Below are 27,860 nucleotides of genomic sequence, written 5' to 3' on the forward strand. Positions count from 1 at the left end.
CGCGAACACGGGGAGAACATGCAAACTCCACACAGAAATGTTAACTGACCCATCTGAGGCTCAAACCAGCGACCTTCTTGCTGTAAGGCGATAGCACTACCTACTGTGCCACCGCATTGCCTCTTGCTGAAATTACTATTTTGTTGTTCAATTGAACTATTTTACAAATGTTTTGATAAAATAAATAAACATAAAAATAAATCATACTTTTACTCTAAATGTTTGCATGCAAACAAACAAATAAATACATTAAAACAAATAAACATAAAACAAATCTTGCTTTTACTGCAAACTTTTGCATACATCTAAAAACAATAAATAAACGAATGATCAAATAAAATAAAATAAAATAAAATAAAATAAAATAAAATAAAATGTATGTTTATAAGTAGTGTGGCGTATGCGAGCTGATGTCGGGGCAGAAAGCAGTTTCAAACCTGCAGTTCAACATAAACAGGAAATCCAGAGAGAAGAATCTGCCTCCCTCTGAATGAACACAAAGCCATCCGTCAGCTTGTGCTCAGCAGTCCAGCTTCATCCAGCACTGTCTGCTTATAGGTGATTACCCTTCTGATGTGATGGAGAGGCTTTAATTTGTGTCAGCCGCAGTAACCCGTGTTCATCTGTTCTTGTCAGCTCATTTTTTGCCCAGTTTATTGGTTGTTTGCTGTATGAGTCAGATTTTCCCCCCGATTGTGATCTGAGACTCTGGGATTTATTGCCATTATAGTTTATTTCCATTCTCATCTCGCTTTCTCCTCATCATTGTGATGGGACGGGGGTGGACAAATGGAAACATTGTCATGGGCTCTGATGAAAAGGAGCTCGCTGGACAAAATCACTAATTCTTTGAGGGAAAGAAGTAGAGTGTAATATTATTATCATTTCTGTAGCACAAAAGTAGCATGTTCGAAATATGATTTATGAAAAATTAAGTGACACTAAGTAGAGAAATATTTTACCTTATTTTACCTTGCACATTATAGGTACACAATAGGACTGCAAAATAAATCGTTTCAGCATCAATATTGCAAATAGTCACATAGCAGGATATGCAACATTGAGTTTATGATTATAATTGATCAACAATTGAGATTTCTGGAGTCATTGCAACATATAACCATAGCACAGTCAAACTTTATCATGTGCATGTGTTTCAAGAAAGTGTAAAGCATTTCAGCTTAATGATGTAATGAAATACTATAATAATAAAACATTTGTAACTTTAAGAAGAAAAATTTGACTGATTTATTTATACAATGAAGACTATAAAGTCTTATTTTACATTACTAAATTTCTGTATCTGAATACTGTTTGACTCTCCAGAAAACCACGAAGAACTGTTTGTTTACTTTTTTCTTTGCTCTATTGTAATATTTTTTTTTCAGTTAAATTTTTTATACATGATCACACCCTATCAATCAACCTAACCATCTAAATGAATGATTTTATTTTATAATTTTTTTATTTTTTTATTTTTTTTATTTATTTTTACAAATACAGCTATTCAAGCCATCTGGTAAAATTGTTTTCATATCCCAGCAAAACAAAATATTGCATTGTCATATTTTTCTGATATTGTGCAGCCCTATGGAAAACAAAACCTGCAAATTAATAAATAAATGAATAAATAAGAACACAAATTCCTGCAGAAATAAAACAAAAAAATAAATTAATACATATGTAAATATATAAATAAATGCAAAAATTCCTCCATGAATAAAACAATAAACAAAAAATATGCAAATAAATAAATACACAAATTCCTGCATAAAAAAAACAAAAATAATATGCAAATAAATAAATAAATACACACATTTTTGCATGAATAAAACAATAAATAAAAAATAATTATGCAAATAAATAAATGAATGAATAAAAATATACACAAATTCCTGCATAAATAAAACAATAAATAAATAAATGCATAAATAAATACACATATTACTGCATAAATAAAACAGTAAATAATTAAATATGCAAATAAATAAGTAAACAAATACGCAAATTCAAAACAATAAATAAATATGCAAATTAATAAATAAATGTATATATTAATCTACAAATTCCTGCATAAATAAATATATAAATAAATAACAGTGCGATGTGAAAGGGAGAATAATTTACTTTTAGTTTAGCATGTTCTTATTCTTATGTTCTAACATGTTCATTTAATTTATTTATTAAACTACCCACATTATTTAGATATTTATTTTTGGCAGGAATTTGTGTGTGTGTGTGTGTGTGTGTTTATTTGCATATTTTCTTATTGTTTTATTCATGCATGATTTTGTGGATTAATGATTAAGTTATTTTATTTATTTGCATATTTAATTATTTATTTATTGTTTTGCAGGTTTTGTCATCCATACAACCCTAGTAGACAATATAATGATAAACACCAAAATAATATATAAAATTTTTAAATATATTTTTCTTAATTTAGCATTTTCACATTTACATTTAGTCCTTTAGCTGACACTTTTGGGAATAAAATATAGTAAGATAATGAAGACAAATAAAAATTATATAATATAAAGTAAAAACAAAATGAGAATGCGTTTGTGTTTGATATTTCACCTTTAAATAGACATGGTATTGCAAATAATGTTATTACAAAATAATGGTGTATAATATTAAATATATAAATTTTAAATAAGTCTGTCATTTAATGTTCTTGCACATGTTTTTGTTTGAATGTTTTGTCTTTGTTATTTTACATTTTTAGGATACATAAAAATGTAAAATAACAAAGACAAAAAATTCAAACTAAATAATTTCACTATTAAATAAGTTAATAATAACTAATGCAGCCTTGGTGTGCATAAAAACCTTATTTTACACCATATTTTTCAAGATAGTAGTATTTAGCTTAAAGTGCAATTTAAAGGCTTAACTAGGTTAAGGAAAGTTAGGGTAATTATGCAAGTCATTGTATAATGATTATTTTTTTGTAGACAATTGAAAAAACATTGCTTAATGGGGCTAATAATTTTGAACTTAAAAATTAAACTGCTTTTATTTTAGCCTAAAAAAAAAATTAATAAAAAACTTTCTCCAAAAGGAAAATATAGGAAATGCTGTGTAAAAAATGTATTGGTCTGTTAAACATAATTTAGGAAATATTTAAAAAAACAAAAACAAAAAAAAACTTTGACTTCAACTATATACGTATAACATTTGAGACATACGAATATCTTATATATTTAAATATAATTTATCTGTATATTTTTATACATTTTATGAATTATTGTTTTCATTATAGGACTAATTATTAACTACGAAGAAGCTTTTAGGATTGTAACTTCATACAGTAAAGGTATATGAATTCCTCTATTATACTGTAAATCTTACTTCTAAATCTCAGAGGCCTATTTATAAACATCATTGATGACCCTGTTCCTTGCTCTGAATGTCCCGCACATGATTATTGTTGTGCTGTTCTCCACCCAGCACTGAGTGTGAGTCAGACTGAACCCAGAGTCTTGGGCACAATATAATCATTGAGCGGGACCGTCTCAGAACAGACCGGCCTGGTCCGCCTTCACTTCCATCCACACATCTGGCCGGCAGTGAGATCTGTGCACACAGGCATGTGTGTGGGTAGAGAGAGCGTAGACCAAAAACATGAAAAAACACCAGCTATTCTAAATAAAGCTCATCTGGGTTAGACAAAAGTGCAGGTTGTTATTTCTGTTTTAAAGTGGGCCTCTCTGTCCCACCACTGCTCTATCTGACAGGTTACCATTAATGATCTGAAACCGGCGGATTTGGAGAAATAATATAATATAATATAATATAATATAATATAATATAATATAATATAATATAATATAATATAATATAATATAATATAATATAATATAATATTATATTATATTATATTATATAATATTATATAATATTTGTTTTAGATATGTTTCACATTTGTTGTAGGTTTAAAAATATTGTTGTTAATACTAATAGTTATATGAAGTATTGTTGTTTTACACAGTTTTGTTTTCTCTTAAACTTTTAAAACTGTAATATTTCACAATATTACAATATTTACCTTTTTTGAAAAAATAAATGTAGCTTAACACCTAAAAAGTAAAACACCTAAAAGAAATTTCATATGAAATAAATGTATAAGCAATTACACACTCCTAGCACTGCGATATTGACATTTATACAACACTTCTGTCTGGTTCTTGAATCTAATTGGCTGATAGACATGTGATATTCTGCAAATAACAGCACTCGTCCAGCCTCTTCACCCTTTACCCTTGTGTATTACTCCGCCCACATATAGCAACAAGCAGAGGACACTTTGCAGTTTGACAAATATTGCAGCCGTTGGACAACATAATGTACTTTTGAGGGTTTTTTAATAGAGTATGAGGTTGTTTAGATTGCAAATCTGCAGTTTATTTACAAGGATAGTTACAAGGATAGAGCAGACTAAAGACAGTTAATGTTGTACATCCACAAGATGGCAACAGTGATAGCATAATAAGCTCAGTGTAATTTTAAACTACAGCTGATCAAATCTTTTTTTAAACTGGTGAGTAACATTCTAATTCGATTTCTCTCTTTTGTATGTTGTAGTGCTGTATTTATGCCACAGTAATTGTAGTGTATTGAGTGTGATTGGACTCAGATATCAGGAATGTATGTATTTTGTGTTGGTCACTCTTTGTGTAACCCTCATTTACTTTTTGTTTGGCCATCTGTTTGTTTTTAATAAGTCTCCTGTTTTCGTTACTGCAGACTAGTTCAGTAAACATATAAAGAAATGCCCGTATGTGTTTAGCATTTTTCCTTATCACAAACACAACAGTAGTCTTGTAGTGATTGCACAGCTTTTTTTCGGAGTTAATTATTGTGATCTCCCAATTACAACAGAGAAATACTGGGATATCTCTGTAGACTGATGACATTTAATGCCGATCAGCCTCATAATCTTAAATGTTGGCACCTGTTTTATCTGCACTTTAGACATTAAGCAAGAGAATCATTCAAATACTAGCTCTAAAGTGGCGTTGGTGAATTAGCAACAGTTTTTGCTGTTTTAATGTCAGCTGCAGATGTGAATGAATAGTGGAAAAAAGTAGTTCCTCATACAAAAAGGGTTCTGAGACTCTCCATGTTTGATTTCTTTTTTGTATACACAATTATGCCATGAAACGTTTGTATAAACACAATATCACACTGGTAGCAGTGCAATGAGGCTGTATATCGTCACTGATGGGGCACCAAGGCACGCCTCCCACCAGTGCCGATATACAGCCACATCGCACTGTTACTAGTCTGGTATTGCTCATATAACAGCACTGCTGTAGTTAGGATTTTCACAGTGCTGATATACAGTCATATTGCAGTGATACAATTGTGATATTGTGTGGGCTAGGTGTGGGCCATTTGTATGGATACACCTTAATAAACTTAATGGGAATTTCACAAGAAAAAAACAATGGTGTGCTTGGTTTTAACGTAACTTTATTCTTTTATGAGTTATTTACAAGCCCCCTCACATATGCTAATGCGCCACAAACAAGACGTTAACGTCACCAACCATTCTTTTTTTATTAAGGTGTATCCATATAAATGGCCCACCCTGTACAATCTTATGGCAAAACAATGTAATGTCAACTCACTAATCACTACTGCTCTGGTGCTGCGATTTGATAATCCTTTTTTGTGATATATTACTGCAATTTACACTTTTTATTTCATGTTTTTTTTATAAAGATTTATATATATAGATATAGATATAGATATAGATATAGAGATTTATTATTCTGTTCATCAAGGCGGTATTTATTAAATGTAAAAAAAAAATGTGAAATTGTTAAATACTTATTTATTAATATTTATTTATTACTTAATATCTGTAGTTTCAAATGAAATTATTATTCCAGTTCTTATTGCTTTTAGTACTATTGCATTTATAATAATATTACTAATAATAGTAATAATAATAATACTTATTAATAAAATTGTGATTTCTGAAGGATCATGTGACTGAAGACTGGAGTAATGAAGCTGAAAATTCATATTTAAATTACTGGAATAAATTATTAAATGAAATTATAAACTATTTTTGAACAGTTATTTTACAGTGCAATAACATTTCACAATTTTACAATTGTACTGTATTTTTTAATTTGCCTTTGTGAGCCGGATAATTTTGAAACATTTAAAAATCCTACTAACCCCAAACTTTTGACCGGTAGTGTAAACCAAATGTCCTTTTTTAAATTAACGTTTAACAAAACAACAATATAAAGATGATAAGTAAATCGGTCGACCTATCTGCAAAGTTCAGCTCCAACTATGATCAAGCACACCTGAACTAAAAAATTAGGACCTGAACAGCACTTGATAATTACAGGCAGGTGTGTTTGATTTGGGTTGCAACTGAAATCTGCAGGAAGGTCGATCTCCCGGAACAGGGTTGGTCACGCCTGGCCAAAATGAATACATTTTCACAATAGACCTACTACTATACATTCATCATACTCCAGAATAAGTAGCCATCAGAGGAGTGCTCTGACGTCTTTAAGTTTTACTCTTCTCAAACCTTATCACTGTATCCCAATTGGCACACTATTGCACTAATGCATTCACACTCAGTAGCACATTATATAAATGGTTTTCTTTTATTATTAAAACCATTTCCCAGACAATGTTTGACGGTTGCCAAAATAGTAGCCTACCTGTCATGACAATAACCACATTCACCATCAGGAGGCGACATACTCACTCATGTAGAATTCTGCTAGCACAATCCGAAATAGATTAAATAAACCAAACTTTAAACGATAACTCCCTCCCTTCCGCTATTGAGCAATACTGCGATGTTGAGCGCGTTAAGTTTCCACAGTTGAAAAAGTGCATAATCTTGCTATTTATTTCACTGTTAATGCACTACTTAAAGTATTATCAATGGCTGAAAGAGTACTGAAAAATCATACATAGGTAAAAGTGCTTTCACTTGCCCAAAAATGTAGTGCAAGTAGAGTAAAAGTATCTGTTGTAAATATTACTTAAAGTATAAGTAAAAAGTCGCCCTTTCAAAAGTACTCATGAGCGGTAAGTATTACGCTGTGAAAAGCTGATGCATTTGCATGTAATTTTTGTATGTTTGTGTAAACGTAACATTCTGTAGTGCATTTAGTTATTGCCCAGCAGGCACACAACATTATAAGACATTAATATTAGGTTAGATTTAGTGATGTCAGGTGACCAAATTTCAGTGTCTAGCCAGAGTCTAAGGTCAACGTTATTTTGATGCCCAATAACGACAACAAATGATATTGATATTTAATTGATTTTAGGTTGTGTTGGAAAGTGACCAAAATCTAATGTTGAGCCAACATCTTAAACCAACGTCATATTGACATTAAATACTGACATTTTTTCATCAGGTATGGCAACCAAAATCCATCATCTGATAGACATCATAGTGGTAACGTCCACACAATTTCAAGCTGTAACATCAGTAGACGTTGAAATTTTGTTGATTTTAGGTTGGATGTTGTACATTGACATCGGACTTTGGGTTCTGATGTCAACCCAATTTTCATTTCCGAATAAAATGCAATGTCTCCATGACGTGTGTAAAGTTGATCTGATGTCATGTTGCGGTCTTGTGCCTGCTTGGTGTTTAAGGCCTTTTTGGTCATCACACAGTAAACATCCATCATCTTTTCATTGTCTCAGGGTCAATGCGTGTAAAACATTTCAGACATCTTTTAATGATTCCCAACAGTTTGCTGCATTTATAAAGCGCCCATGTCTTGAGGTAGTTCATTATGATGCGATTTACCTTCTATGTGTGATTTAGTTGGACAGGAATTACAGGACAGATTTTTCTAATCCCCAATAAACAAGAAAAATAAAGTAGTAACTGCAGGTTGAAGGAAAGTAGTGGAGTAAAAGTACCGATACAGCACTTAAAATGTACTCAAGGACAGTAAAAGTACACATCTTTAAAACTACTTAGAAATTATAATTTCTGAGAAAAACTACGCAATTACAATAGTTTGAGTATTTGTAATTTGTAGTATTATACTACAAAATGGCGTAGAATAGTGTACGAGTATGTGATTTGGGACGCACCTTATATAAAATAATTTTTCTCTAAAACTTTTCTAAATATCAACTTTTACAAGTTCAAGTGCAGGTTGTTATTTTTATTTTAAAGTGGGTGTCTCTGTCCTGGAGAGCCCGCGACTGCTATATCTGACAACTCGCCATTAATGATCTGATTTGAGCGGAAGGGAAACTCTGATTGTAGACTCTGTTCTTTGAGGAGCAGGACTCTGAAATCACAATTTTTCATTTGTTCACAGACCGGACAGTGTGCAGAGGAAACTCTCTCTGTCATCTCTGTCAGCATGACTGGGCAATTAGAAGCTTCAAGTGCTTTTATCCTCTAGGCCTCGTCCATTAGCTGTTTGCAGGGAGATCTTTTTAAGTTGTCCTGTCAGCATAGGGTCTGCTCTCGCACGCAGGGGTGAATCACCTTTAAAACATGAATGAGAAATACTCACACCTAACTAGCTCAGTCTGGGAGAAAGACAAACATGTTTATTTAATGTTCAGGAATACATAGAGGTTTGTGCAAGGTCACATCAGTCACTAGGTTGTAAATTCTAATAAAAAAAGTGGTATTTACTCAATAAAATATGTGTGGTATACAGTCAATAAAGGATATATAACAAATTATTCATTTTTTACAATGTGATGATTTAATATTGAACATCTATGATGTATTTTATAGTGTAGTCTGAGCGCCCTCTATTGGAGAAAAGTTAGTACATTAGAAAAGTTTGTTTGTTTTATAAATTTGTGTTTAATTAAATTCAGCTAAATTGAAAAAGGCTTTAAGACCAATATAAATCATCTGTTGACCATCACATCATTGTGAACTCAGCTAATCAGTTTTGCTATTATTTTAGTCTAACATCCATTTGTGCAAGAAAACATACAATCGAATGTAAGTGATGTCATCTTTTGTTGTTTTCGTTCGAGAAAACAGTTTACAGACTGATTGCAGTAACCCATTTAAGTTTAAAAACTAATCCTAATAATTAATGTGAACCTAATTCATTTGAGTAAAAAAAGCAATTTGAGCAAAGTAAAACCTGATAAATGAAGAGAACTCAAACCAACTGAGTACTGTAAAACCCAAGAAGTTAAGGCAACTCAAACTGTATGAGGAAACTGATTGCAACAAACCATTTGAGTTAAAAAACGAATCAATATGAGTACTGCGAACTTGCTCCATTTAAGTTGAAATAATGAGGTATTTAATTGACCCATTACCTTTAACACTGAGTTCAAAACTCTTTTCATTCATTCATTCATTTTCTTGTTGGCTTAGTCCCTTTATTAATCAGGGGTCGCCACTGCGAAATGAACCGCCAACTTATGCCCTTCCAGCCGCAACCAATCTTTGGGAAACATCCACACACACATTCACGCATACACTACAGACAATTTAGCCAACCCATTTCACCTGTACCACATGTCTTTGGACTGTGGGGGAAACCGGAGCACCCGGAGGAAACCCACGCGAAGGCAGGGAAAACATGCAAACTCCACACAGAAACCAGCTACCAGCGACCCTGCAACCTTATTGCTGTGAGGCGACAGCACTACTTACTGCACCACTGCTTCGCCAAACTCTTTTTAAATTAGTAGAATTAACTTTCAGTAAATTTTGAGTTAACTACACTCATTTCATTTGATAAAGTTGACTGTTTTACAGTGTGTGAATTTTCAATCAAGTTTTTTTTACAAGTGAGTCTAGACAAATCATGATGCTCACTGCTGGCCAGTTTGTCATTTATTCATTTATTCATTCATTCATTCATTTATTTATTTTTATTGGCTTTATTAATCCGGGGGTTTTCCCAGAGATTGGTTGCGGCTGGAAGGGCATCCACTGCGTAAAAACTTGCTGGATAAGTTGGTGGTTCATTCCGCTTTGGCGACCCCGGATTAATAAAGGGACTAAGTGGACTTGTGGGGGAAACCGAAGCACCCGGAGGAAACCCACTCGAACACAGGGAGAACATGCAAACTCCACACAGAAACGGCAACTGATCCAGCCAAGGCTCGAACCAGCAACCTTTTTGCTGTGAGGTGAACATGCTACCCTCTGTGTCACCGTGCAGCCCCCAGTTTGTTATTTGCCTAATAAATGACATTTGGCTACAATTTTTTATTTAAAACCTGAACAGATTCCTATTTTTCTTTCTAATGATATATTTTGTTATAAATTTCTATTTTAAAAATAAGTATTTATTGATTTTACTTTATTCTAAATGTTAAGGAAATGTTTTGGTACATCAAAAAGTGTGGTTATGATGACCATCCAACAAGTTAATCCAGCTCAAAATAGTGCCTAAATTCAGTATTTAAATCTCATGAATAAATAGAAAATGAGGTGAATAAATGCAAAAAGGTCTACATTTTGAGAAAAAACAACCATCCGTTCCTTACACCAGGCTGGGTACAGGCTTTATACTGTATATATTTTTTATTTCCCAAGTACTTTTTAAACATAATAATTTTAATAACTAATTTCTAATCTAAATTTTCTTTTGTTTTTACCATAAAGTCAGAGTAAACAACATTATTTATTTTTATATTTTATAGTTATTTTGCAAGACACCAGTATTCAGCTTAAAGTGCAATATACGAGGTTTATTAAGTCAACTTTGCAAGTTGGGAAAATATTTACTTTTATTTATTTCTTTACGTTTTACTTTGTTCGTATTAATACAAATGTGAATGATCATTGCTGGATCATTTAAATTCACAGTGTTAACATGAGTTAATATATTACAGAGCAGAATATTTTTACAGCTTTATTTATTTTTGTTAATGTTAGTTTAAAGCATTATCATTTTTCATTGCCTATTAGTTCATGGTGTTAGTTGATCCATTATTTAACAATGAGCAATACATATTATAGCATTTATTTAACCAGGTGAATGTTAGCTCATTTATTTATTATTAGTATCAGTAACGGGGCATTAATTAATGCATTGATTAATTACCTGACTAAGAGCAACATATCTGTATTACATTTATTAACTACTTTTCTTATCCTTAGTAACACAGTTACAAAAGTTTGTAGCTTGTTCATTTCAGTTCATAGTGTTTGCAATAATTCATGCATTATATAATACATTAACTGAGGAGAATAATTTTTTATGTTACTTCATAGTGTTAATATTAGCTATTGTTTTAGTCACTTTTGTTACACTTTATAATAACAGTTCATAAGGAAATTATAGTTAATATATTTAATATTTAAGATGACCTAACAACTTTATTTTTATTAACTAACATTAAGAAAAGATTAGTGAATAATGTAATAACCTATTGTTCAATGTTTTAAATGTAACGCAACTACTGTAATTTAATTTACTTTAATTTAATCTTAAAATGGTTTCTTTTTAAATACTTTTGTACAGCATTTATTGATGGTTTATTAATTGCACACTCACCTAAAATTTAAAGTCTAAACAAACTGAGCATGTTATGAAGTCAAAAACTAAATGATACTAAATTGTTTTGCAGGATCCTGGATTTCCGCAGAGTGCCGCCGGTGGCCGGGAGACTAGTTAATATGACCAAAGAGATCCGAGACGTGACCCGTGACAAAAAACTGTGGAGAACTTTCTTCATTTCACCAGGTAGGCTACTATATCAAGCAGTCACTTTCAATAGTATCTGGATGCAGCCTTTATGATGCAAGCTGAGATTGCATCACTCAGCGATGCAATGTCAGACATAATGCACACAATGGAGTGAGTGACGTCACTGTGATGGGTAGGGTTAGGTGAGCCCATTAAAAAGCATTGGATGCAGCCCAGATTGCACTGCACCAGGTCTGCATCCCCTCTCATCACTTTAGTCATCAAGGCTATAAATATTAGCAACTAACGGCTAAAATAGCATTTATATTCAAACCCTGAGGAAAGATCATTTTGGTATTATCAATTCAAGCTACACTTTTTCTGATCTGTATAAAAATCTTTGACATTTTATCTCTTTTGTGCTATCTTTAAACACTTTTATGTGGAGCGTATCCCATTAGCTTATCAGACTGAGACGCTGGGATTTTTGTGCTACTACTTTGAGCAGCCAGTAGAGGGCAATGTTAGTCAATTCATCTGACATAAACTTTAAAGGAATAGTTCATCCAAAACTGAAATTTGTCATGAAGTTTCAAACCTTTGTGAGTTTTTTTTTCCTTCTGTTGAACTAAAAAAAGGTATGTAGGTAAATGGTTGTAATGGGTTACAGTTTGCTGGCTCTCTTTAAATTAGCTTGTTTTCTGTTTCCTTTAAAGGGACAGTTCAGCCAAGAATGAAAAGTCTGTCATCATTTACTCACCCTCCACTTTCTTTTTTCTGTTGACTTTCATATAGTTTTTTTTTTTGTTCACACTATTAATGTCAGTGGCTGATTTTTACAAACGTTCTTCAATATATGTATTTGTGTGTGTGTGTGTGTGTGTGTGTGTGTGTGTGTGTGTGTGTGTTCAATTATTTCTTTTTTTGAAGAATTTCATAACAGTTTAGAATCACTTGAGTGTGATGAAATGGTGAGGAAATGTACAGTGCATCCAGAATTCATAGCGCTTCACTTTTTTCTTATTTTTTTATGTTACAGCCTTGTTCCAAAATGAATTCAATTCATTTATTTCACAATACCTCATAATGACACAATACCCCATAATGACAATGTAAAAAAAGATTTTTTGAATACATCAGTATTCACAGCTTCACTCAATACTTTGTTGATGCACCTTTGGCAGCAATTACAGCCTCAAGTCTTTTTGAATATGATGGCACAAGCTTGGCACATCTGTCTTTGGGAATTTTTGGCCATTTCTTTTTGCAGTACCTCTCAAGCTCTATCGGCTTTAATGGGAAGCGAACGTGTACAGCCATTTTCAGATCTCTTCAGAGATGTTCAATAGGAACAGGTCTGGGCTCCGGGCTGGGCCACTCAATGACATTCACGGAGTTCTTGTGAAGCCACTCCATTGATATTTTGGCGGTGTGCTTTGGGTCATTGTCCTGCATGAAGATCAACCTTCGCCTCAGTCACGAGCACTCTGTACATTTCTGCATTCATCTTTCCCTTTATCCTAACTAGTCTTCCAGTTCCTGCTGCTGAAAAACATCCCCACAGCATGATGCTGCCACCACCATGCTTCACTGTAGGGATGGTATTAGCCTGGTGATGAGCCATGCCTGGTTTTCTCCAAACGTAACACCTAGCATTCACTCCAAAGAGTTAAGTTTTTGTGTGTAGAATTTTAAAATAATAAATTAAGAAATAAATTTAGAAATAAAGAAATAAATTTTGGAAAAAGTCTGTAACATAAAAAAAAAAAAAATTGGTGAAAAAGTGAAGCGCTATGAATATTTTCTGGATGCACTGTACATTTTGGAGTGAACTATGCCTTTAAACTTAGGCCAAATTAATTATTGAATGTCTTAAAGTGAGAAACGTCCATTCAAAAGTAGAGAAAGACGTTTTCTGTGCTCACCAAGATCAAGCATTTTATTTAAATGACAGTAAAATATCACAATAAATATTACAAAATACTACAATATTTTCACAATTTAAAATAAAGGTTTTCTATTTTAAAATATCTTCAAATGTAATGCATTTGGCTATGGCAAATCTGATTTCAGCATCACTTCAGTCTTTATTGTGCTGTGATTATTTAAAATCATTATACGTGGAAATATTCAAGAAACATTTTTTTATATTATTCATGCTGATATGCTCTTTTCGAGATTCTTTGATGAGCTGGAAGTGCCATAGAAAACCATTTATGAATTTTAGTTATATTTTCATTCCTTATTATCACTTTGTGAAGTTCATTTATAAACAAATTTCAAGAGGATCACGTGCTTATGATTTATCACAGCTGATCTCGCATTTACTAATCATGATCTCCCAATCATATGATTCCCTTTTGACTATAAATAACCACAGTTTCAGTCCATACTTATCTTTGTATTGGGCGGCACGGCGGCCCAGTGATTAGCCCCACAGCAAGAACACCGCCAGCTCTGGTCCTCGCCCGGTTGGCGGAGTTTCTGTGCGGAGTGTTCTCCCCGAGTCCACGTGGGTTTCCCCCGGGTCCTCCGGTTTCCTCCCACCATCCAAAAATATACAAAATTAAGTAATCCAGGCACTATTTTACTCCCTTTCTCCTCAAGTTTTTCCTTAGCTACAGCAGCCGGTGAGTTTGAGAGCTACCTAAGCTCAAGCTCCCCTCTCGCTATACGATCGGGAGGAAACCCTGGGCTCGAGGATCCCTTGAGCTCAGGGCTCTCTCCCGGGACAGCATGCCAAACAAGCTTAGATTAAATCATCAGCTACAGTAAGTGTGAACTCTTGAAAGATCAGTTAAATACAGGTATTCATTTCTTAATTTCTTTCACATGACAACGTTTTGAACTGTTTTGGATGATAAAATATTTGGCCACAGTTTAATTTAAGGTACAATACTCTTTAATAATAAACCATTAACTATAGGTTTTTCCTTTAAAAACTCATAATTTGCTGCTTATTAATAACTATTAAGGTAGTTGGGTTTGATTCAATTCAATACATGTCTATTTATATAGTGCTTTTACAATGCAGATTGTGTTGAAGCAGCTTCACATAGAATTTAGGTTTTAGGATTAAGGATGTAGAATAAGATCATGCAAAATATGTGCTTTATCAGCACAAATAAACAGCCAATGTCTTAATAATTAATAGGCTACTTAATAATCGTGCAAATTGGTGCTGCTTAAACTAAAGTCTTACCAAATTATTTGATCCTTTTTTGTTTTGTTTTACTGTCCATTTCTGCTGCCACAGAATTTTGAAATGGTTTAATATCAGTGTGAAATGTTGTCTATTACATATTTTGTCACTGTCACAAATTGACTTTAATTTATTGTATTCCTTTCTATGATCTCTCCAGCCAATAACATCTGTTTCTACGGTGAATGTTCGTACTACTGCTCTACTGAACACGCTCTGTGCGGAAAACCTGATCAGATCGAAGGGTCTTTAGCAGCTTTTCTGCCTGATCTTTCCTTGGCAAAACGCAGGACCTGGAGAAACCCCTGGAGAAGATCCTATCACAAACGCAAGAAAGCAGAGTAAGAAACAGACACACACACACTTGTATAGTTTACAAGGAATCTTCATTGGCGTAATGCATTTTATACTGTAAAAAACACTTAATATATGGCTTTACACTACCACTACACCTAAACCCAACCCTTACAGGAAGCCAGTCACTGGCAGTGGCAAATTTTGAATGTCAAAAGACAGTAAATTGTGCTTTTTAGGCATTTTGAATTAGAAGGACATTAAATAAACATGTACAGCTCGGTCAAACCCATGTCATTATACACTTGTGTCCTAGAAAACCACATAAACAAGTACAAACACACAGCTTCATATATCTAAACATACTGTTAAACATCAGCTGATGTAACATGACTCATTTTGATTGTGATGAAAGAATAATACTATTTATAATATTTTCATTGTTAAAAATCCTCAATAGCGGGATATGTACACTCACCGGCCACTTTATTAAGTACACCTGTCCAACTGCTCATTAGCGCAAATTTCTAATCAGCCAATCACATGATAGCAACTCAATGCATTTAGACATGGAGACATGGTCAAGACGATCTGCTGCAGTTCAAACCGAGCTTCAGAGTAAGGACCAAAGGGGATTTAAGTGACTTTGAACGTTAATGCCAGACGGGCTAGTCTGAGTATTTCAAAACCTGATCTACTGGGATTTTCATGCACAACCATCCCTAGGGTTTACAGAGAATGAGCCGAAAAAGAGGAGGCTACAATTGGCAAAGGCTCAACAAAATGGACAGAAAATAGGAAAAATGTTGCCTGGTCTGAGTCTCGATATCTGCTGCGACATTTGGATGTTAGGGTCAGAATTTGGCATCAACAACATGAAAGCAAGGATCCATCCTGCCTTGTATCAACAGTTCAGGCTGGTGGGGGGTGGTGTAATGGTGGGGTATATTTTCTAGGCACAATTTGGGCCCATTAGTACCAACTGAGCACTGTGTCAATGCCACAGCCTACCTGAGTACTGTTGCTAACCATGTCCATCTCTTTATGACCAAAGTGTACCCATCTTCTGATGGCTAATTTCAGCAGGATAACGCACCATGTCATAAAGCAAGACTCATCTCAGACTGGTTTCTTGAACATGACAATGAGTTCACTGTACTCAAATGGCCTCCACAGTCACCAGAACTCAAACCAATAGAGCACCTTTGGGATGTGGTGGAACAGGAGATTTGCATCATGGATGTGTAGCCGACAAATCTGCAGCAACTGCGTGATGCTATCATGTCAATATGGACCAAAATAAAGAATCTCTTTAAATATGTTGTTTGTTTTATCTGTGCAGTTTTGATCATGCAGTTTTGGCTCAGATTATCACGATAGATTTCTGTACACTGACTTTTATCATGTTGTGTTATTTATCGGTGAACAGTGTGTTTTGTATAAGCTGATGAGGTGTGTGTGTGTGTGTTTTGTAGGTGGGAAGTGGATCCAGATTATTGTGAAGAAGTGAAGCAGACGCCGCCGTATGATAGTGGCACACGTCTGCTGGACATCATGGATATGACCATTTTTGATTTCCTTATGGGTAAGATGATTTCAGAGTGTTCCTAAAAATAAAAACTGAAGCAAAATGTTTTTTATAACTTTTTATATCAATTTATATATCCATAAAGGAAACATGGATCGTCATCATTATGAGACGTTTGAAAAGTTTGGGAATGAAACTTTCATTATTCATCTTGATAATGGAAGAGGGTAAGATGGCTTGTTAAACTAAAACTATTTTTTTTAATGTTCATGTTATTATTTTTTAATGTGCTGTGGATGTTTTTGGAAATACTGTTGCATTAATTTCTGTCTCAATTTTCAGTTTTGGTAAACATTCTCATGATGAACTTTCCATTCTGGTGCCTTTGAGTCAATGCTGCAGGTCAGTTTTACATTATTGACACTATATTATTACTCAGTGTTTGTCACACCACTGCATGAATCTGCTTACAACTTTTCAGAAAATTACAGTATTTATCAAAAGTTAGCTGCTTCTTTGGTTGAAATGAATCAGTAAAACAAATATAAGGGATCATTATCTCCATGAAACTGAGATCTTTGTAAAGACATGAATGAAAAAGTAGGGAATTTTTTTTCTGTATTATTGATTTTATGGTTAGTTATATCTATTATGGTTAGTTATAACTATTAAAAATTATTTACAAAAAAATTGTATTATTTAGTATTATTTGTGTTTTTAAATGCGCTTTGCGGACTTTTAAAATCTTTTAACACATGACAAGCCATTATACTACAGGGCTGTTGAATGCTTCATGCTGATGGGCTAATTAACTTTCTAAGAAAAACACACAACTAAAGTAGTTCCAGTCACACCTTGTCCGCATTCAAATTCCATATCACTATGCTGAATGATTTCAGTTCTGTGAAATAACACAGCCTACAAATGACAAAAATCGAATCAAAACAGAACAAAAGGCTTTGTATGATGTGTACTTTAAATTTTTAGAAATAATGTAGACCTTAGATGGCATTACATCTTAGGTGTGCATTACTATTGGGAATTTAACATCCCACTGTCAATTATGGCCTGTTTCCACTGGTTTGGTACAGTAAGGTACACATTTTTGTTTGTTTCCGCTGTCAATGATTTCAAAAAAGCAAACCGTACCATGCCACTTTTTGGCACCTGTTCCAAAGGGAATCTAGCATAACAGTGCATTACTAAAAAGATGAAGCTAGACTCACAACTGAATGCTATTGGTTTACAGAGAATCATAACCAGCGCATTATACAAGCCAGGAGAATAACAACACTGAAAGCTCCATCTATAGACCATGTGGTCATGTCATTGGCCCACAAATATTTCCTGCTTATTTTCAAACTATTTCATAACTGTAACAAGAGGCAATTCCATCATAACTCAATTTAAAAACAGCTATCATAACATTATTTGTCAGTATGTGCCTCTTTTTGGATTCAGGAAATACGCTGGGACCATTGTTTTTGTTTACGTCCCTCAAAATGGTCTATAAATACACAGCCGAAACAAAACACCGTATTAAAACAGTGGGGTGTGATTTTGCCTATTACGATGCGATTGGATTACCATCTATGTTATGTATGTAATCCATACCTGTGTTATTAATTTAATCCATACCTAATTCCTACCCCTAAACCCAACCCTAACAGTAAATTATTCCCAAATTCAGACAGGAATAATAGTTGTATAACAATCATGTGGAAGTACATAGTCCTAACTGTAAGCTTAAACCTAACATAAACTGTAAACTTGCACCTTAAATCTAATTAAAATGTTGTTCTCTAGATGTTGCTCCGAGAACATGTCCTACTTGGTCAAATCACTTTAACCATAGTTAGACAATGACAGCACACAGCAATTAGTCTTGCTTGGCCTGAACTCAAACAAACCTTGTTGAAATCTGCTGTGTCTTCTATTGTTGTTTATGAGGATGCCTAAAAACATGAGGACCCCACAAGTGCTTTCGCTTTCTCTGTGTTTATTTTCGGCTCAATAATATTTAGGATAAACTTTATTTGTCCCCAAGAGGAAATTTGTCTTGGGCAAAAAGGTGATACAACGTTGTTCTAAGCAGACAATAAAATAAATAAAACACACAAAACAATTAAGAACACACATTGTTTACAAAATAAGAGCATATAAAAATATGAAATGTTTAAAGCACAGAACACAGTCAGGTGCTACTTGTATACTACTGGTGCGTTGTTCTTGGTAGAGTTCAACAGTTTTATCGAGGTAGGAACAAACGAAAGCTTTAATCTATTGGTTTTACACATTGGCATTCTTAGTCTTTTTCCTGATGGTAACAGCTGAAATTCACTGAAAAGAGGGTGTTTGGAATTAGCACTAATATTTATTGCTCTTCTCATGACTGCTTATTCATAAAGAGTCTGTTTGGGGCTTGTATTGTTTTATTCCTATGATTTTTTTTTTTTATATGAACAAATTTATTTTTCAATTGAACAGACAGATTTCCATACCAGACTGTGATTTTATAGCAAATAATGAACTTGAGTTCACTAAAGACATAATATGTGAACAATGCAGATTGCTTTATTCTTTAAGCAGGAATGGTGTTGATCACAACATTCATTCATTTTCTTGTCGGCTTAGTCCCTTTATTAATCCGGGGTCACCACGACAGAATGAACCGCCAACTTATCCAGCAAGTTTTTACGCAGTGGATGCCCTTCCAGCCGCAACCCATCTCTGGGAAACATCCACACACACATTCACACACACAATTTAGCTTACCCAATTCACCTGTACCACATGTCTTTGGACTGTTGGGGAAACCGGAGCACCCGGAGGAAACCCACGCGAAGGCAGGGAGAACATGCAAACTCCACACAGAAACGCCGACTGAGCCGAGGTTCTACCTAGCGACCTTCTTGCTGTGAGGCAACAGCACTACCTACTGCGCCACTGCCTCGCCAATCACAACATTCTTTAGTACATATTCTATCAAAGGAGTCTTGATCACGGCGACCCAAAACAAACTGTACTTTACTGAAATGAACTGATCCTTACCACTCCATTATTCCTTGTACAGCACATTATTTTGAATATGTGCCCTCTAGGCAAAACTTACATACTTAAAACCTTTGGCTCAGGTCAGGTCTTTACAATCCCGAGACCTTTGTTCATATTGGGAAAACCAATTAAATTAAATAATATTTTAGATCTGAGAGCTCTCTTATCCACCATAGACATTAAGGCCATAGACTTTAAAGTCTAGAAAAGAAATCACAAATTGTCAAAACAATTCATGTGAGTTTGGTGGTTCAACTGTTGGCCTAAACCAAGAACAGATTTGTGCACCAAACAACAACTTTGTTTATCAGTGCCGTTCACATCCTGTAATTTAGGTAATACAACGATTTGAGAGTGAGCAGCGCAGGTCAACAGGCAAGCATCTTATTGGCCATATTAATCAAACTTCCTAACCTAATGCCAAAGAAGCATTGGTGAATAATGAGTTTACAGTCTTTTGATGCACAAATGTGTTATTGGAGCTTCATACGATTATAGTTGAACCACAAAGTTTTTGATTGCTTTTCTGGACCCTTGCTATACAGTTGAAGTCAAAATTATTAGCCCCCCTTTAATTTTTTTTTCTTTTTTTAAATGTTTACCAAATGATGTTTAACAGAGCAAGGACATTTTCACAGTATGTCTGATAAGGTTTTTTTCTTCTGGGGAAAGTCTTATTTGTTTTATTTCGGCTAGAATAAAAACAGTTTTTTAATTTTTATAAAAACATTTGATGGTCAAAATTATTAGCCCTGTTAAGCTATATCTTTGTTTTTGATAGTCTACAGAACAAACCATCATTATACAATAACTTGCCTAATTACCTTAACCTGCCTAGTAAACCTGATTAACCTTGTTAAGCCTTTAAATGTCACTTTAAGCCGTATAGAAGTGTCTTGAAAAATATCGTCAAATATTATATACTGTCATCATGGCAAAGATAAAATAAATCAGTTACTACAATCATTTATTAAAAGTATCATGTTTAGAAATGTGTTGAAAAAATCTCTCCATTAAACAGAAATTGGGGGAAAAATAAACAGGGGGCTAATAATTCAGTGGGGCTAATAATTCTGACTTCAACTGTTATATGGACAGTCAGAATGCTCTCTGATTTCATCTAAAGTATTTTAATTTTAACAAAGAGCAAGAAGAATGAAGGTTTGTGGGGTCAACATGAAAGTGAGCAATTTTTTTGTTAAATTTATTTTAACTTATTTTAGGGGGGTGAACTAGTCTTTTGGGTAAATAGCTCTTTTGTTTTGGTTACTAATTGTGATCTGTTTGCCTCAGAGTGAAGAAGTCCACTCATTTACGGCTTCAGCTTGTGGCTAAAGAAGAGTTTAAACTGAGCTCTCTGATGGAGGAAAGTCTCCAGACGGACACACTGTCACCCATCCTCATCAGGCCTCATCTTGAGGCTATGGACCGCCGGTTGCGTCTGGTGCTACAGGTATTGGCCGACTGCATTGAGAAGGAGGGCTACAGTAATGTAGTGGAGGACGACATGGGCACAGAGGGCATGGACACAGGCACAGTCCCGCAGAGGTAGTGGGCACAGGCGTACTCCTCTGAAGCTCCACAGCAGCTCTAGAGACCATGAACGTTCCGCAAGAGATGCTCTTGTTGATCAACTTTTCTGAATTCAGTGAATTCCTAAAACTCATTCCTCAACCAATGGACCATGTGGATAACTAAAGATACACAGTAAAGAAAGAGATGGTGTCCTACAGGCTTGTGTTCATTTGATCCAGAAATGCTGGAGTAATGTCAAAAAAGCTGGTCTTCATATGTAACAAGACAGTGTTATAAGAACAGTGGTTCTAAACTGGGGGATCCTCACTTAAAAGGGCATTGTTTCAATGCAGACAGTCAAACATAACTATTAGTATTTATTCATTTTCTTTTCAGCTCAGTCCCTTTATCAATCTGAGGGTCGCCACAGCGGAATGAACCGCCAACTTATCCAGCACATTTTACGCAGCGTATGCTCTTTCAGCTGCAACCATTCTCTGGGAAACACCCATACACACTTATTCACACTCAAAAACTACGGCCAATTTAGTTTATTTCATAGACCTGTAACGCATGTCTTTGGACTGTGGGGGAGCACCCCGGGGAAACCCACGCGAACGCAGGGAGAACATGCAAACTCCACACAGAAACGCCAACTCACTCAGCCGAGGCTCGAACCAGTGACCTTCTTGCTTTTGGCGACAGCACTACCTACTGTGTCACTGCGTCACCCTCATATTAATTCTTATGAATAAATTAATCATATATATTAGAATTACATGTATTTGATGCTTTAATTCAAATAAAACAAATAAATACAATGCAATGATAATAATGATGATGATGATGATGATTATGATAGTTACTGTAGTAATGATAATTTATAAATGTGAAAAATAAAGCATTTTGGCTTTTTTTTTTTGGTTGACATTTTATTTAGTTTAGGACGTCCCAAATACAGGTTGATATTTGACTTTTGTAATAATCACTATAATAATTGTCGAATACATTTGCCAATTAATAGCAATGTTAATAATAATAATAACAACAACAGAAATAATTATTATTATTTTAGCTTTTAATAAAAGGATTAAAATGCTTTAATTAAAATAAAATGAATGAATAAAAATGCAATGATGATGATGATGATGATGATGATAATCATAACTAATCATTTGTTCATAAATCAAAACAATAAACTACTTTTTAAATTCCTAAATAAAAATTGAATGATTGAAACTCAGTAATAATCATAAAATAAATATTGAACAAATATACCAATTAAAATAATACTACTAATAATTATTATTATCATTATTATTATTATTTGTTAAGTTAATAATTTGACACGCTACATTATTTCCTTCCCCAATTGCTTTGAGTTACTTCTGTTTGATAAACAGCTTTCATTTTGTGTTGCATTTCCACTGACTGTCTAATGTCAAAAAGCAAACCAGTTAAGAGCCACTGTTTAAAAACATAACACAGATATTTCCATATCTTTACTGCACAACATTTAAACAGTATTTGCTGTCCCTTGGGCAAAGTATTTGAACTTTAGAGATATAGCAACTTTTATTTCCTTTTTTTAAAGAAACAAGCAAAGGATGTGCAGGACAGATCTGCTTTTTAGAGCTCAAGACTTTTCAGAAACCTAAGAGGAACTACACCTTCATAACCTCTCTCTGCTGCACACGACTTGTGCACCTTTATCTGAATATGAGGACCTTCATATCTTCAAATAAATCCTTTATACTGTCTCCAAACCAAGGAGGAATAAGAGGAACTGTTCAGTGTATTTCTCTTGACTTTTTTAGGACAAAAAGCTTTGAGTGCAATGTGAGTTTTCTCCCGAAAATGTCCCGTCTGTCATTTTTAATGTGTAAAACAAGCAGAGCTTATTTATTGAGTTCCGTATTTATTACTCCAAACGTGCCACTCATGCATTCTCCCTAATAGACATCGCAGAGACGCCTATTTAATGTTTGTGTTTACATCTGGAAGATGTATTCGTTAAAATGTTTGCTCATCTGCAAAACATCAATTAAACTTCAATTCCTAGATGTTAATTAGACATTTACAAATTTAGAAATGTTTCAAATGTTCATTCGCCATACATTTTTTAGATGTTAATGTCGAATGTTTGTACAGCAGATGTTTTCCAGACCAAACGATCTTTAAAATACATCTTGCAGATGTACATGTGCTACCTACGTCAAATCAAAGATGAAACCAGATGCAGTATTTGTGCTAGAGGGTAGATAAACGTACAGTGTATGTTTAAAATAAAACCTGACGGTTAACTGGATTTCAGAGAAATGTTTTTAATATTTACCTCCACATCAACGTTTTCAGTCAAATTAAGGGCAATATCAAAATCCCAATCATTTCAATATCAGCTTGTCAATGGTGTGACTGCTGTATTTCCACCCACATGTGACCTAAACTGTAGCTGTTAAATTGCACAAGGATGCTGTTTAAATAACAATGTCATATCGATGAATCACTGTAGAATTTCCATGCTATTAAACTGTTTTGAAAAACGTGTGGTGAATGATGATCTAATGAATGCTGCACACATTTTAGTCTCCTTTTCTGGAATTTTGACTACACAGAAATAATTTCAAATATAAGCTGATTGGCATTTTAAACAAGCTAAAAATATACAATTAGTAAACGGACACATTTAGAAATGACAGCACATGACAGTAAATTAATGCTAATTGTTTTTAGTCGTCCACAGTAACCAAGAGGTCATGTTAATTTTGCTGATTGATTTTTTCTATTACTATAATTTTGTATATATGGTATGCTTCAGAGTCTGTGTAGACATGCATGTGGATTGTAAGATCAGTGTTTTTCGGTTGCGGGTGGAAAGGGTGCGTGCGCGTGTGTGTGTGTTTATGTGGAGAAAAACACGTTTTTACAACCTGCTGAAAACTGTTCTGTAAATACGATGTGAATCCAGTGCCTGTGCAATTAGAGAAATACTTGAAGACTCGGTTGTGGAGATGACAGAGTAATCAGCAGAATAAATGTGCTTTATTGTATCATGACTACATTGCCGCTTCATACTTTCTTTCTTTATCCTGTATGTCCAGTTAGTATTTTTACATGTTAAGGAAATACATTTTGACTGTTGCTGTCATTTATTTCAGTTTCCCCCTTGGTTATGATGCAATAAATGGAGATTAAGCAAACGGTCTTATACTTCTTTTATATTTTCTGTAAAGGTGCAGTGTGTCCACTGTCATATTGCAGTAATATAAATACAAGTCTTTTTTAAAAAAATTCCTGATATTAAAATAGGACCCAAATCCCAGTGATGTAGTAGTGTGGCTTTCCCCACCCACCGATTGATTGACAGGCGCCATGTTTCTATAATAACTTGTACACACTTCCACTGAACATGTTTTGCAAATAAACTGGGATTAAAATATTTGTTACAGCTCTCTGTGATTTTATACGTTTAAAATATTTTTAAAACAGAGCATGTTTGTATTAAAGACAGTAAAATCGATATCTGATTCTTAACCGCTGTAATCACCACTCGCATTGTGTCAGTAAATGCTAATATGTGTGTGTCTGTGTATGTGTACTGCATTTGCGTGAGACTCATCATTTCAGAAAGGCTTGAATACACTCCACCACAAATATATAAAGTAAACTTACTTGGTATTTTTGAGTATAGTATTTCAGCTTCATCCGAGTCACTCTGTCATTGTGTTGTTTATCTGACATCTGACAACTATAGACTGTAAAAGATATGGACGTAGTATCTGTGACGTCACCTATAGGTTTCTGAGGAGCGCAAAAAAAGCTACAAGTGGGCGTAGCCAACCAGCACCATTTTGTTCGAGCGTCATCACTCCAACTGGGGGTGACCGGACAAAGAGGCAGAAAAAGATGCCCAAAGACGCCTGCTAGCATTTTGTTTGGACTGGCTTTTCTTTGGAAGAAATGCTTAATACTTCATTACCTGCGACACGTTTGTGTTCTGACCACATGTGCTTGGTTGTACAATATATCAATAAAGTGTTTAGTCTTTTAAAACACTGTCTTTATGAGCCACTAAGCATTGTTCTCATTATGTTTTTCCACTGGAAGACAATGTAAATTACTTCCAAACACTTCAAATATAGTCTGTGTTGGTAAATGCAAGACTATTTATAAAATCCAGGCATAACACTGTATGACAACACTTCAGATGACTGTTCTATAGCCTACAGCTAATCAATCTCAGACTCTGGAGTGCATTACAGTTCTACAGAAAAATATAAATGATCTTAAATAAAACAAATACATTTATAAAGATGGTATAAAAGTATGTAATTTCACTCACCTGGGCAATGGAGGCCACTTGAATGGTTTATAAGCACGATTAAGTGCACACAGCATGCCTTATTTTCTGATAATTGTCAAAAAAAAAAAAACATTTACAAAAAGCAACTGACTGTGTAAAACCACAAAAAACAACACATAAATACGGTGTATATGCAGAGTTCAGCAGCTAATCAGCCGGAATCAGCTGAGGTGAAGTGACGGCAACCAGCAAGACCTAGCTGTCACTCAAGTGGGCACGCCCTTTATTATGCAGACTTAATAAAACTTAATATAAACAAAACAGATGAGTTATAAAACTGTTCATCCCCTCACAGTTTTCATAAATGGTAATTCTAGCTATATGAACAAAAACCTTGTACCAGGCTGAAAACACCTTTTTTCCGTTGTAAAGTTGGCCATTTTAACAGTGGGATCAAAAGACGAATTACCAACCTACGTCACACTTGACGTCAAACGGGTCCCCTGTTGAAAAAAGAGACCGGCTGCAATAGTAAACATGTCGTGTTGTGCGGAAAGATGCCAAATTCGAAAAAAGAAAACTTAACTTTTACCATACACCACGCTGCTTTAATGGCTTCTTTGGCTAAAAGGGAGCTGAACGAAGTGACGACTCAGTTAAAAATGCTCGACTCTGCAGTTCTCACGTCATATCAGGTACATTCACACTACGCTGAATCAAACAAATTACTTATTTTTAAATGCAGCTATAATTTCACCAAAAACAGTTAAACATGGTAAATTAAACTGCCGACACTGAATCCTAAGAATGAAACATGAAAGTGTAAGTTACTGAGGTAAACTTGGTTTTATATTCACACATTCATTCAGTGACAATTTGTGACACACTCCCTATATTGTTTACCACGGCACTTTGAATATTCGGTCTGAAATAACCTGCAAGTGTGGCTTGAAAACAACATGAACACTGTTTATTTGACTGTGAACAGTGTTGTACTTTGATATTCATTGACTGCTAATATGATTTTGCTATTTAGAGTTTGCAAATTGTACTTTTATGAAATTATACTATTAAGGAGAAAGTCCAAATTTGTGAGTATGAAACCAACTTTACCTCTATGTGTATGTTCACATACCCTGCCATACAGGTGTAGTTCGCTGTCAGAATGCAGTTGTTTTGCTTGTTGATGATTACCCAGGCCTTGAAGAGCTCTGTCTTCTTTCCTTGTCTTTGGCTAGGCAGAACCTCGGTTTTCAGCACTACAAAGTTTTAAATCTGGTAATCATGGAACATTATTTCTTGCACATGACCCTAAAGAACAAAATTGTAGGCATCCAAAGACTTGTAGGCCTTTAACTTCTCTCTTGTAAAATCACTTGGAGTTTCAGTGAGATAGTTGTATGTTTCGAGCTGGATGCTTGTGCATTTCGTCTGATCCAATATCTGTTGGAAGGGTGTTATCGCAAATGGACCTGTCAGACAAACGCTGCTCACTTTAACATTAATTTTGCCGTATCACTGTGCTTATCACTGGGTGATAAGCTGTTATAATACGCTGAAAGCATTATGTTAATAATATATATAATATGTAATCAATATATCTTATTTCTAATACAACAACAAACTCTCAGTCATTTCCTCGCTGTAAATGCTAGCGCTCCCGTTTTTTCAGCAACCGTGATGCATGCGCATCCTTGATGTTTACAAACATGGTAATTTGTCTATAGAAATCTGCTAAATTATGGAGTCAGGACAAGTGGAATTTGTTGAATTGCAGTTTCAGTAACTTCTGTATTAGCTTCACGAAGGAGAGCGGGAGGTTGCCACTTGGACATAACGCATGGTGTGAAGCAAACACGCATGTGGAAACACTGGGTGGTGAGAAGCAGTACATTTGGATTTAAATCCACAGGCTTCAAAAACAGCTACGCTCTTCTCAGACACCAAAATGGGCAGATTCTGGAGGCTATAATAAATAATCTGATGGGTATTTTGAGCTGAAACTTTACTGACACATTCTGGAGACACCAAAGGCTTATCTTACATCTTGTAAAAGGGGTAAAATCGGTGCCCTTTAAAGTAATACAAATAAAGAAATTTCTTGTAGTTTTAACCGGTATTAACAATTAATTATCAACTTGATTCAGCAAGAGGCTTTGTAAAAGCTGTTTAGGGAATAGCAGGTACTATGCATGTAATGTCTATGATGTTTTATGTCTCATTTTATATTTAGGCTATAAAGTACATTAGGTTGTTGAGTAGTTCAATTATTACCCTCCCTCATGTCGCCCGAGCTGCAAAGCTCCCCATGCATCTTCTGAACAC

At 34.4% G+C, this 27,860-nt stretch overlaps 1 protein-coding gene across 2 annotated transcripts in view; it reads left to right on the forward strand.

Moving 5' to 3' along the window:
* Positions 1-24,432, forward strand: part of fam20cb (FAM20C golgi associated secretory pathway kinase b) — a 112,101-nt gene extending 87,669 nt beyond the window's left edge. Inside the window, exons 5-11 of one of the 2 annotated variants that reach the window (XR_015504037.1) lie at positions 11,581-11,696; positions 15,002-15,182; positions 16,611-16,720; positions 16,809-16,890; positions 17,006-17,065; positions 21,011-21,520; positions 22,697-24,432. Coding sequence is in view for 1 of the 2 variants with exons in the window: in XM_087276175.1 (XP_087132301.1) it covers positions 11,581-11,696; positions 15,002-15,182; positions 16,611-16,720; positions 16,809-16,890; positions 17,006-17,065; positions 21,011-21,269 (808 nt within the window). In the remaining variant the exon portion in view is untranslated. Of the gene's footprint in view, positions 1-11,580; positions 11,697-15,001; positions 15,183-16,610; positions 16,721-16,808; positions 16,891-17,005; positions 17,066-21,010 lie in introns of both variants that reach the window. The other variant, XM_087276175.1, reaches the window with a different exon arrangement.
* The last annotated feature ends 3,428 nt before the right edge of the window (positions 24,433-27,860 follow it).

The sequence above is a fragment of the Danio rerio genome, chromosome 12, assembly GCF_052040795.2.
Source record: "Danio rerio strain M-AB ecotype USA chromosome 12, GRCz13ab, whole genome shotgun sequence".
Taxonomy (NCBI): Eukaryota; Metazoa; Chordata; class Actinopteri; order Cypriniformes; family Danionidae; genus Danio; species Danio rerio.